Source organism: Narcine bancroftii, chromosome 13 (assembly GCF_036971445.1).
Source record: "Narcine bancroftii isolate sNarBan1 chromosome 13, sNarBan1.hap1, whole genome shotgun sequence".
Lineage (NCBI taxonomy): Eukaryota > Metazoa > Chordata > Chondrichthyes > Torpediniformes > Narcinidae > Narcine > Narcine bancroftii.
This window is the reverse complement of record NC_091481.1, coordinates 1009922-1023236: the sequence shown is the minus strand read 5'-3', so window position 1 is coordinate 1023236 and position 13315 is coordinate 1009922. Positions and strand designations below refer to the sequence as shown.

At 47.5% G+C, this 13315-nt stretch overlaps 1 protein-coding gene across 3 annotated transcripts in view; it reads left to right on the top strand.

The window, feature by feature from the left end:
- The window catches only part of sema3d (sema domain, immunoglobulin domain (Ig), short basic domain, secreted, (semaphorin) 3D), a 188730-nt gene that overhangs the window by 47569 nt on the left and 127846 nt on the right, over positions 1 to 13315 (top strand). Inside the window, exon 1 of one of the 3 annotated variants that reach the window (XM_069909342.1) lies at positions 11926 to 12028. The exons of the other annotated variants lie outside the window; for them this stretch is intronic. Within the exon in view, the coding sequence (XP_069765443.1) occupies positions 11983 to 12028 (46 nt within the window). The 5' untranslated portion in view covers positions 11926 to 11982. Of the gene's footprint in view, positions 1 to 11925; positions 12029 to 13315 lie in introns of those variants that run through there. 3 annotated transcript variants of the gene reach the window in all.

Sequence of the window (13315 nt, the reverse complement as noted above, 5' to 3'; positions counted from 1 at the left end):
TTGTGAAATGGAATGTTGGGTGTTACAGAAATAGTTCATCATCCAATTGTCAAAGAACATTTAGATATCGGAATAAAAAAGAGACTTTGGTGGTGGACAAAATCTAATTGTCAGTGAGCCCAAAATGGTTTTGTTTAGCCAGATTAAATGTAACTGTGGGATTTGGTGTGAGGTAGGTGACAACTGGATAAATAATCAAGCCTTGCTGATACAGAAAGGATTGGAATTCAATTAACCCATCTACCGCTAATGATAAATGGTGCAGGGAATCTAAATATCTGCCAAAAATTTCCGAGGTGATTTAAGTGCAGCATTATGGATAGAGATTCAAAACACCAGCAATAGTGAATAGTTGGCAATTAATTTACCAGCAGTAACATACCCGTTAAACGACCTTGATGTGCTTTAATTTTGGATATTCCACCTTGCTGAGAATGTACAGGCAGTTTGGTTTCACATGAAAGCGTGCAGAACCTGGACTTCGGCTGCATGTGTGGTCAGCGCAGGAACTGACAAGAGCAATCTTCTGATGGCCTTTGTGTCTCACAGACTGACCACAGAGGGAGGGCCGAACCAAGGATGGTAGATATCAGAACGGACTCAGTGAGCTGAAGGGTCTGTCTCAATGATTTTCCAAGGTTACGGGGAAGAGCCTGGAATGGGGCTGAGAGGATTGTCCTCTCGGCTGCTAGAGTGGATATGGATCATGGAATGATCCAAAGTTTCAGTGTGGATAGCGAGGCATTGTGTGGGGAACTCAGTCAGCACCGAGTTGGCCATTGTAGTCCACAGATCTAATTAGGCGTGCTTTTGGGTTTGGTCAGAGTTTATTCAGTGTCCCTCGGACAATTACATGGCGCTGCAGCTATGCTTTAATGCTCTGAAAACAGGAGACAAGGGAACAACAGGGCAGAGGGAAACAATAACACACCTGGAGCTTAAAATGCTTGTTGGTTTTCGACAGATATTGGAAAAACAAACACACTTTGTTCCCACTGTCAGAATGAAGGATGAGCCATCACTTCTGTACAACTCCTCCACAGGGGCTTTCATACAGGTAAACCCATGTTCATGGCCAGATGTTGAGTCAAGTGTCCAGCTAATGGAAGGAGTCATTTTGTCAGTGAAGTGACTGCTGATTAGATCCAATGTGGCCTGGAGGCTAGACTTGGGAGTGGGATGGTGATGCTTGATGCAGCCTCTGTGACCAGCCTTTCTCCAATTTGGAGTGAGCTCAGGAAAGGTTCTGGCACCAGCAGTGGTGATGGTGCCAAACAGGCAGAGAGTTCTCCATCAGTAAATGAGGAAACAGCATCTGAAGTCAAAACAGAAAATGCTGGAAACACTCGGCAGGTCAGTCAGCATCTGTGAAGTGAGAAATGGGATTACCATTTCTGATCTGAAATCTTTCACGGCAGTTGTTGTGGCTGAGTGAAAGCTCTCAGTTGCTGTGGCATCCTTGGCAATTTACTTCCAGTCAAAATCGATTGCAGCCATTCACTGATTTCTGCAGATGATGCTAGAGAAGGCTGCAAAAGAGAACAGCGAGGTGAGGAACTGGAAACATGGACAACAACCTGGACTCCTTTATTTCATTGGTGTGGGGTCTCCAGAGATGACGTCAGTTCCACAGTAGAACCCTGGTGAATGTGGGCAGGATCCAATCTTTAGGATTCCAGGAGTGGATAGATGATGATCAGTTTTTAACCCTTGCACGGCCAAACTAGTCCCCAGTACTGGAGTTCACAGCATAAGACAATCAGGCATAGGAACAGAACTAGGCCATTCAGCCCATCGACTTTTCCCCACCATTTAATCATGAGCTGATCCATTTTCCCACTCAACCCCGCTGCCCAGCCTTCTCCCCATGACTTTTGATGGCCTGGCTAATCAAGAACTCAACCATCTTTCCCTTAAATACACCCAAACGAGGCCGCTCCACAACTGCCCGTGCCAACAAATACCACAGATTTACCACCCTCAGGCTAAAGAAATTCCTCCACATCTCTGTTCTAAGTGGACACACTACAATCCTAAACCAGTGGTTCACAACCTTTTTTTGTCCACTCACATACCACCTTAAGTCTTCTTTGGCTTGGCTTCGCGGACGAAGATTTATGGAGGGGGTAAAAGTCCACGTCAGCTGCAGACTCGTTTGTGGCTGACAACTCCGATGCGGGACAGGTTGCAGCGGCTGCAGGGGAAAATTGGTTGGTTGGGGTTGGGTGTTGGGTTTTTCCTCCTTTGCCCTTTGTAACCACAGAGCACCGTAACATAGTATGTGAGTGGGAAAAAAAGTTGAGAACTACTGTCCAAGACTGTCCCACCATGGGAAACAACCTTTTCACTACTACTCTGCCCATGCCTTTCAGCATTTGAAATGTTTCAATGAGATTCCACCCCCCCCCCATTCTGGTAAATTCCAACGAGTACAGGCCATGAGCTGTCAAACACTCCTTATGTGATGACCAGTTCATTCCTGGAACCATCCTTGTGAACCTCCTTTGAACCCTGTCTGATGTCTTAGAGATGGCGCTTCTTCATGTGGCTCTGTGAGTTGAGGGCGAAGATGGGAACCACAGGTGGGGCAAGGAGTAGTTTGTCAGGGAACGTGCTCCACTCACTACTCGCTTGATGTGCCAATAACACAGGATGTGCCAGGACCGTCCTCCTGTCCTGGGAGAGATCAGCCAGAGTTTCCCAGTAGTTGCTGTGGATATTGTTTCATCAAGGCTACTCTGGGCAAGAAAGTGAGCTCACTTCCTTTCATTTCCACCTGTAATTGGTGTCCAAGTTGTGCCACAAGACTGATTGTGGGCTCCATGGCTCAAGTGCCTCGACATCCAAATGTGTTCTTAGAGGAAGGGGTCTGCTATAGCACGATACCGACTGCAGGAGATGGGAAGGCATGGACCCCAGATCCTGAAGCATCGTTCCTCTCAAACGAGGTGCCTGGAACCACAGGGCATAGATTTGGGAGAAGGGGTGGAAGATTTAGAGGAGATTGAAGTTTGAATTTCTTCACTTCAAACCTGAAATGCACTCCCTGAGGGAAGGGAGGAGACGGAGACTCTCAGTTGGTTTAAAATCGATCTGGATGCACTTGAATCACCAAGGCTGACAAGGCTCTGGGCCAAGGACTGGTAATGGGATTGGTGAGAATGTGACATGACCTGGACATAATGGAATGGGGCCTTTAATTCAATGGTGGATGACTCTGGTTATAATGATCTAAATCACTGATTTGGAAAAGATAGGATTAAGTGAAATAGATCCACGTCATAAGTGGTATGGTTTCTTAAAAAATTTAGATATACATGCCCTTCTGGCCCATGAGCCCGTGCCACCCAATTAACCTACAACTCTTGAACTTTTGAAGGGTGGGAGGAAACTGGGCACTCAAGGAAAAACCCACGCAGACACAGGGAGAATGTTCAAGCTCATGACGGACAGCGCCAGATTCAAACTCCAGTTGCCGGCCCTGGGACAGCGTTGCGCTAACCGCTACACTAACTGTGCTGCCCTGTTTTGAGGAGGGTTCATGAGGTTTTCAAGTTGAGTAAGTAGGAACCAGATGGAATATAATTTGGACAAATGTGAGTTGGTTCATGTTGGTGGAGAAAATAGAAAGGTGGAGTATTTTGTAAACTGTGAGTTGACACTCAGGGAATCCATGGTCCTGTGCACAAAAGTGAACAGTGAGAAGAGGAGCTGGAAACGTGGACAACAACCTGTAGCTTTATTTCACTGGCATGAGGTCTCCAGAGATGCTTCACAGTGGAACTCTGGTGAATGTGGGCAGGATCCAATGTAGGATTCCAGCAGTGGATAGATGATGATCAGTTTTTAACCCGAGCTGGTTCCTAGTACTGGAGTTCACAGCATAATACCTAAGGCATAGGAGCAGAAATAGGCCATTCAGCCCATGGAGTCTGTCCCACTATTTAATCATGAGCTGAACCATTTCCCCACTCAGCCCCACTGCCTGGAACTTCTCCCCATAACCTTGGATGCTGATGTCAATATTCAGGATAAGAAGCAGATGGTGTGTTGTGAAGCTTGAACGCAGGAGTAAAGCTACCCTCAACAGAACCCTGGAAAGCATTGCTCCTGGAACAGTGTTTGGCTCTGAAGTCGCTGCCTCAGGGAATCTCAATGTGACGGAGAGTGAAGCTTGGGTTTTATCATCTGACAAGAGATTAAGCAGACTGGACATACTTGAGTTGAGATGACTAAGAAGTAATCTCATGCAAACATTTTACAGGGCCAAAAAGGAGAGGTGCAGGCATAATATTTCCCAAATTATAGGAGGCCAGCAATTCAGAACAGAGGCAAAAGAAAAATGTTTTCACCAGAGAGTTGAGTCTTTGTGCACTGTGGAAGCTCAGTTGTTGAGTATATTCAAACCGTAATTAATAGATTTTTGGATATTCAGGGAATTAAGGGCTATTGATTGCCCATGGAAGGCTCAGAGAGCAGACCATTCTTTCAGGGAATGTCACTCATGTCACAGGAACAAATGGATGTTGTCAGTTCACCCAGAGTGAATAGGTAGTTCAGACTCTCCACCTCCTGTCATCTAAATCCTCTAAGATAGGGGACAGAGGTTCTGTGTGTTGTCTGGCCTTTGGGCAGTGGGACAGGGAGCTTTCTGATCTATAGGCTGTTCCCAGGGTTGCACGCAGAGTCAGACACCCAGAACTGGTGAAAGATGCGCATTAGTCTGCCCGAAACCTGTTTGTCTACCACACAGAGATGTCGGTAAGGGAAATGCTGCTTACTGGCACATTCTAGGCTGAAGGAGTATGTGCTGAGGGGCACCCTGAGGCTTGGCGCAACCAACGCAGGGCACTGTGGGGAAGGCCCACGGTCTAGAGTCCTTCTGTAATTGGGCATTAGGGGGGCTTCCCTTCAATCTCAGCCCCCCCAACCAACAAAAGGGGAGTAATGTCAAATGGTGGTAATGGTATAATGTAACAAAGTGCAGAGATTGAAATGTATGGATATAACACTAAGGATGTGAAAAGACTTTGAATGATTTTCTTTTCCGTAAATAACTTATTGTGAATAAAGTTTATTTTTGGTAAGAAAATCGTTCCATCTCCTCCATGGTCTTGTTGGTCATCATGGAGTTATTAACCTCTCTTCCCCCTCCATGTGGTCCCCCCGGTCTCTTACGGTGCTGATGGGGCTGTAGGAAGGGACCTCCCCAAACATTTGGATGATGCAGCAACCTCTCTTCCCCCATGCATGGGTAACATGATGGGTGGGTGACCCAGGTTCCAAAGGAGGCCAGAGCTCTGGGGCAGTTCCCTTGCTGCACCGCCATCTGAAGGGCTGCTGGTCCTCCTTCCGATGTGTTTGACAGAGACCAGCTTGAGGCTATGCTTGTTACTGGCCAAGGAAACCTTCCCTGAACCACTTCCAACACACAAACTCCCTTTCTTAAAGGGGTCAAAACTGTACACTAACTCCAGATCTGCCCTTCCTGCTGCTCTGTGTAACAGAAATAAAATCTTCAGGCATTTGATTCTCATGGGAATAAACAATGTTCTTTTCCTAATTACTCCATGTCCCTGCAGACCTGTCCTGCACCAGATCCCTCGAACAGTTGCTCATCAATGAGGCTTTTTCACATTTTGTCACGTTGTTTACCATCCCTGCTCCCTGATCCTGAACATATCTATTCACACCTTCCTGCTCCACCTACCTTCATGACAGCAACCATGTCTCCCTTTTGTAGGGACATATGCACATTCCCATTAGACACAAGTTTGACATGAGCCTGAAACGTGTCCTGGGAAAGTAGGGCAGGGGCTGATTCACTGAGGGTGCAGAGCTGCGTTCATGGGTTTATTTTGCCTGGGCTGTCGTCCCTTGATATTCAAATCTGGACGTCTAACCACAGCACACCTTCCCAGCACGGGAGTGAGTTCAAGCCCAGAGAGTTACCTGTCACCCTGTGAACATGGGAATCAGTGGCATCAAATTACAAGCCAGAAATCTCAAGGGGTCTGTGCTTGCCACAGGTAGCTGGAACCAAGGATGGGTTCCATACAAACCTGTTTGCATTTAATCTTGCTGTAGTTTTTAGTTACTTTTAGCACAGTGTAGACATCAAAGCTGGAAAAGAATCTGAACGTCAACCACTGGCATGAAATGGGGCTCAGAACCTTGGCACATGTTTAATGGCATCACAGAATTTATGGCAAATTAGGCCTAGAATCCTCAACAGTATCATCCTATTTCCAAAACTTAATTAGATTCCAGACCCATCCATCTGATTGATTTGCTCTGACATTCAGTTGGGGCAACAGTGCGATGCAGCATGCAGAGCCAGAGACCCCAGTTCAATGCTGACATTGGGCATTGTCTGTGTGGAGTTTGCGCGGTCTACCTGTGACTGGGTTTCCTCCAATGTCTCAAAGACTGGCTGGTTAATTGGATTGGTCGATGAATGGTCCTCGTGTAGGTATATGGTGGGGAAGCAGTTCACCTTCCACCAACCTCAGTGCAATCCTTTCACCAGCCACATCCCCACCCCAACTGTCTTTTGTCTCTGACCTCCCCACCCACCCTTCCACCCCCTTGGAAACTAGTAAACGCAAAAGATGAAAAACCTGGTCCCACGTTGTCCCCCTCGCCTCCATGCAGAGCCACAGACAGACCTTCCAGGTGGGGCAGATCTTCACCTGCACATTGTCCCATCTGGTCTACTACACTTGGTGTATATGGAGTGGCCTCTACATCAGTGAGACCAAACTTTGCCCAACATCTGCACTAGGTGTGGGTCGAACTTGGGCTTTCTGTCGGCAACCATTGCAATAGCCGTTCCCACACATGTCTCTCCTTGGCCTCATCCATTGTCAGGGTAAGGCCCAGTGCAAACCTGAGGGACAACACATCCTCTTCTTCCTGGACCGCCTTAAACCTAACAGCATGACCATTGACATTTTAAATTTTACGTTAGCCAACCCCCTTCTCCTTCCACTCTTTCCATCTCTTCTTTACCTACTCTTTTACTTGCTACTTATTCCTCTCTCTGAATTTTCTCCCCCGACCTCTCTCTCTGTGTCTACCCCTCTTACACCATCTGTCCAAAGCCCTACTGCTACAGCGGCCCTCCTTTAGCTTCTTTCCTCCTTTATCAATATAATTTCACCTTCATCTTAAATCTTGGCCTTGGTGGGTCCTGACCCAAAACACTGACTGACCATTTCTCTCTGTGGATGCATTGGTGGGTCCTGACCCGAAACGCTGACTGACCATTTCTCTCCGTGGATGCATTGGTGGGTCCTGACCCGAAATGCTGCCTGACCATTTCTCTCCGTGGACGCTGCCTGACCATTTCTCTCCGTGGACGCTGCCTGACCATTTCTCTCCGTGGACGCTGCCTGACCATTTCTCTCCGTGGACGCTGCCTGACCATTTCTCTCCGTGGACGCTGCCTGACCATTTCTCTCCGTGGACGCTGCCTGACCATTTCTCTCCGTGGACGCTGCCTGACCATTTCTCTCCGTGGACGCTGCCTGACCATTTCTCTCCGTGGACGCTGCCTGACCATTTCTCTCCGTGGACGCTGCCTGACCATTTCTCTCCGTGGACGCTGCCTGACCATTTCTCTCCGTGGACGCTGCCTGACCATTTCTCTCCGTGGACGCTGCCTGACCATTTCTCTCCGTGGACGCTGCCTGACCATTTCTCTCCGTGGACGCTGCCTGACCATTTCTCTCCGTGGACGCTGCCTGACCCGAAACACTGACTGGCCATTTCTCTCCGTGGATGCATTGGTGGGTTCTGACCCAGTAAGTTCCTCCATCAATTCATTGTTTTCTCAAGATTCCAACATTTGTAGATGTTGTTTCTCTGGAGATTTGATATGATGCATTGGGGCAGCTGAATTGTTTTCTTGCCTGTACCTTTGAATTTGGAATCTTATGACCATTTCTCTCCATGGATGCATTATTGGTGGGTCCTGTCCCGAAACGCTAACTGACCATTTCTCTCTGTGGACGCTGCCTGACCCGAAACGCTGCCTGACCATTTCTCTCCATGAATGCTGCCTGACCATTTCTCTACGTGGACGCTGCCTGACCATTTCTCTCCGTGGACGCTGCCTGACCATTTCTCTCCGTGGACGCTGCCTGACCATTTCTCTCCGTGGACGCTGCCTGACCATTTCTCTCCGTGGACGCTGCCTGACCATTTCTCTCCGTTGACGCTGCCTGACCATTTCTCTCCGTGGACGCTGCCTGATCATTTCTCTCCGTGGACGCTACCTGACCATTTCTCTCCGTGGACGCTGTCTGACCCAGTAAGTTCCTCCATCAATTCATTGTTTTCTCAAGATTCCAACATTTGTAGACTTTGTTTCTCTGGAGATTTGATATGATGCATTGGGGCAGCTGAATTGTTTTCTTGCCTTTACCTTTGAGTTTGGAATCTTCTGCAGTATATAATAGGTGAAAGAATCTCACCAGTGGTTTGCTTTTTTGGGAAATTACCTTTAAACTTCTCTCAAAACACCAGACCAATAAACATAAAGGGGCACATTGATTTTGAATCTTCAGGAAAATATTTTGAACTTGATGGGCTCCAGTAGTTTAGATCTCCTCCCTTCGTGCCACTTTTGTGTTGTTAACGATAACGAGCAGCAGTCTCTGAACAGAAACAGTTCACTGTGTTTCCTGATGCTTCAGGCTGTGAGAAAACGGCCATGAACTTTCATGAGAAGGAAAGGGTGTGAAACGAACCTACTGAGAGAAGCAACATTTTTTTGAAAAACCTCCTATAAATCTCAACAAAAGTTTGAGGTTTCTGGGTTAGGTCTCTGAAGAGCCGTTTATTGCACTGTAGCCTCCAGCTCATTGTTCTGAGTGCACACCCTCCTGAGGGGGGTGGATGTGACCTTTCCTGGTGCCAGTGTGGTTGACGATAGACAACCTCTTTATGTGAGTCACATTTCACTGTATAGACTTGGAGAATAGGACAATGTGCTTTTATTTTGTTGAATTACAGAACTGCTCAAATTCAAAGAAATCTTTGATACCCCTCTGGCCTTTTCTCACATGGATAATGGGCAGATAGACAGGGGCTATACTCACTGGAATTTAGAAGATTGAGAGGATTTCACTGAGGCATAAAATTCTGACAGGTACTGGACAGTTTAGAAACAGGAAGGAGGTTCCAGAACAAGGGATCACCATCAAAGGAGAAGGGGGAAGCCATTGAAGACTGAGATGAGGGGAAACCTCTTCACTCAGAGTTGTGAACTCCCTGCCACAGAACATAGGTTTGCATAAGGGAGTTGGATGTGGCTCTTATAGAGAAAGGGATCAAAGGGTCTGGAGAGAAAGCAGGAATGGGGGATTGAGGTCACATGATCATACTGGATGTTGGAGCAGACTCAGGACTGAATGGTCTTTTGCTTCTATTTTCCATGGTCAGAGGTGTGGGAGCTGCTTTGGGATTATTTCTGTCCTGTCCTTCTAGTGCGGAGTCTCGTCTGGAACACATGCCCCCAATGCCGAGATGGACTTGACAAAAAGTTGGCTTTCTTCCCATCGCTCCAGCGGCAGGCCCACCACACTGGTGTCCTGACACATGCAGAGGAAAGAGCATCACCTTGGAATGAAAGTGACCTTCCAACCACAGGCATTTCTATGGAGTGGCAACACGGTGCCCTCTTTACCTTCAACAGGAAGGTGACAGTGACCAGATCTCTCTTATCCCCAGTCTTGAATGGGGAACAAATAGGGGCTAGGATCTTCAGATAACGTTCCACTATGAAGAGTCCATGGGATCTTCAACACCCACCCTCCCCCTCTCTTCTGGGAGAGTGTCTCTCACCCTGGATACTGCATGAGAACATCAGCCTCGTGTTTTGAGTAAAAACATGATACTGGAGAAACTCAGCAGGTCAAAGAGTGTCCTTTGTGTAACAAAGATAAAGGTACATGTTGGCAGGTGCCCGAAGAAAATGGTGGGGGGGGGAGGAGCACAGTCTCACAGGTAGGTGGAAGAAGGTGGATAAGGGAGGGAGGGCACAGCAGGAAACGGGGAGGGGGGACAGATCTGTGAATGGAGAGGGAAGGGGATGGAGAACTGGAGGAAAGGAGACAGAGGGATGGGGAAGGGAGGGAGAACCGAGAATGGTTTAGCAGACACTGGAGAAGTTGATGTTGATGCCATCCGGTTGGAGAATGCTGTTCCTCCAATTTATGGGTGGTCTTGGTTTGGCAGTGCATGAGGTCCTGACAGACATGTCAGTGTGGGAGTGGGGTGGAGAACTGAAATGGTTGGTCACTGGGCGATCCCTGTCACTGATGAGGACAGAGTAAAGGTTTACAGTGAAGTGATCTCCTAGTCTGCGTCCAGTCTCTCTGATGTAGAGGGCACAACAAGTGCACAGGATGCAGTAGATCACTCCCGAGGATACACAAGTGAAGTGTTACTTCACTTAGAAGGACTGTTTGGGGCCCTGGACTGCGGTGAGGGAGGAGGTGTGGGTGCAAGTGGAGCATCTCCTGTGTTCATAGAGGAAGGAGCCACAGGGATAATTAGTCAGCAGGGATGAGTGGTCAAGGGAGTCATGGAAGGAGCTGACCCTATGGAAGGCAGAGAGAGGAGGAGAAGGGAAGATATCTGGTGATGGGATCATGTTGGAGGTGGTGTAAATTACGGTGGCTGAGGTATTGGGTGCGGAGGCTTGTGTTTTGAGTTTGTGTTTCCAGTGTGAGACCTGGGCAATTCTGATCTGAGCCCCTTGGTCAGAGGTCGAAGCTGGAACAAAAATGTGTACTTCCCCTCAAGTAACAACCCCTCAAAAAACAGAAAAGAGTCAAAGTGCAAAGAAGTTCCAAGAACAATTCACCTGCCGAAATCCACAGGTGCTGCCTGTCCTGCTGAATTTTTCCAGCACATTCTCGTTACGTGGCATCTGCGGATTTATTGTGATTTTCCCCCCTCATCTTTTGGTTCCGTGAATGTGATTAAATGATCACATCATCCATGTGAAGTGCAGGTTTCCTGAGCAATGTGTCATCAGGTGGAGATCAGTGATTTGAACTGGATCCAGTCGCGGTGCCCCCTCTCCACGATGCTGTGATCGACTCACTCTGCACTCTGGCAAAAGGTTGGTTTGCAGATGCAGCAAGTGATCAGGAAGGCAAATGGAATGTTGGTCTTCACTGCAAGAGAGATTGAATTTAGGAGCAGGGAGGTTATGCTGAAACTCAACGAGGTTCTGATGAGGCTGCATCTGGAGCTTTGTGTGCAGTTCTGGTCTCCTTCCTTGCTTGAGGAAGGATGTACTGCCTTTGAGGCAATCCAAAGGAGGTTCACCAGGTTGATTCCAGAGATGAAGGGGTTGGCTTATGAGGAGAGATTGAGTTGACTGGGACTGTACTCACTGGAATTTCGAAGAGTGAGAGGGGATCTTGTAGAATTATAAAAGGCTTAGATAAAATAGAGGGAGGTAAGTTGTTTCTCGTGGTGGGGGAGATTAAATCTGGGAGACATAGTCTCAAGATTCTGGGCAGTAGCTTGAGGGCGGAGATGAGGAGGAACTGCTTTTCCTAGAGAGAGGTGAATCCGTGGAATTAACTGCCCATTGAAGCAGTGAAGGTGACCTCAGTAAATATAATTAAGACAAGGTTGGATAGATTTTTACATAGTAGGGCAATTAAGGGATAAGGAGAAAAGGCAGGGAGGTGGAAATGAGCCAGGATCTCATTGAATGGCGGAGCAGGCTCGACGGGCTGGATGGCCGACTCCTGCTCCTCTTTCTTATGTTCCAATGAGTCAAGTGCCGAGGCTCAGGAGGCTGAGATCTCCAAGTTGTGGATCACAGTGCAGCCTGTCGTGTGTGCATGTGGCTGATAGGAGGGACGCACATCATGGGATGAGAGAGATTCTGTTCAGTCCCTGCTGCAAAGTTGGCAGCATGTGGCATAACCAGGAACCAGGACAAGCCGCAGAAGAATGGCCCTGAAAATTCATCGCCAGGCCAACAGCCCCACTTTGGAAAGTAAGTGGAAGGAATTGTGTGAGCTGCATTTCAGAAGTTCTTACTTTGACTTCAAGGTGTTTTTTTTTAATCTCGTCCATCCAGCCTGATGACGAGCACTTGCTGTCCTCAGAGATGTGATAAAATGGAGGCAAGCAATAGCAAGAACTGTGCAGGTTTTAAAAAAAATCCATTAATTCCAAATGTCACTTGAATCGGGTGCTTCATGGAATGTGGGATTTGTTTTGGATCCAGATGTCCAGCTGCTGAGGGAGGCTGATCTCAGAACCTCATTCCCTCCCTGTATTTGGGGAAGTTGCTGATAAAAATAACATGCTCGCGAATCAAAAGGAATGAAGTGGGAGCACAGTCGTCCTGTGTTCCGTGTCCGTGCTTGCTGTCAGATAAGTGTGCACTCGCTAACTGTTTTGTTTTTGTAGCCACCATTATGTATGTGCATTGAGTTATCGGAACTGTCAGGAAATGAAAGACATCATTGCTGACTGCCTGCAAACAGCCATCCTCAAGATAAGCTCGTGGCAAGTTTTGAGTGAAGTTTGTGAAGGGCTATGGAAAGATAAGCCCTGCAGGACGTAGGATTTGATATAAACACAAACCACTAATGACTCCAAATAATATCAGTGCCCATGATGGGGTGTTTCTGGGGGTGCCTCACTCTCTTCTCCAGCATCAGCCCAAGATCTGAGGAGCAGCACAAGTCAATTGCCTGCTTAAAATGTTCTTTCTCAGTGGTTTGCATGTGGCCAAGAATTTCAAAACTTTGCAGCGTAATTCAGAATTTTTGTTTAAGTTTGCCCTTCGGAAGGTGGTACTTGGGGCAGGCTTCCTGAAGCTCAGGAAGGATGTGACTGGTCCACCAGCACTGAAGGAACTGATTTTAAAGAATTAAAAAGAACATTAAAATTAGCTCGAGAGGTGAATATCAGTCCTTTTTTTAAAAAAAAAACACACACACTTTGGATTACTTTGTAAAAAATGCTGAATACTGCAGCAAAAAGAAGCTGGTGTCATCCATGGGTTCTGGTGGGGGTGAGTAGTGATGGTCATGAACATGGTAGCACCATCTGTCCACTTGCTAATAGAGCTGATCATTGAAGTTGTGGACTCCTCTGACTTGATGTGAACTCCATCTGTTGCTACCTCCTTAAACGTGCCAGTCAGTGCTCTCGAAGCAGTCCTGAAGGGCAGAGATGGCTCCTGGCGGTCAGGTCTCTACCTGCTCCCTGGCTGGTCTGGAGTATATGACGAGCTCTCTGTATACTGGGATTAGCATTACAGAGATGTGGC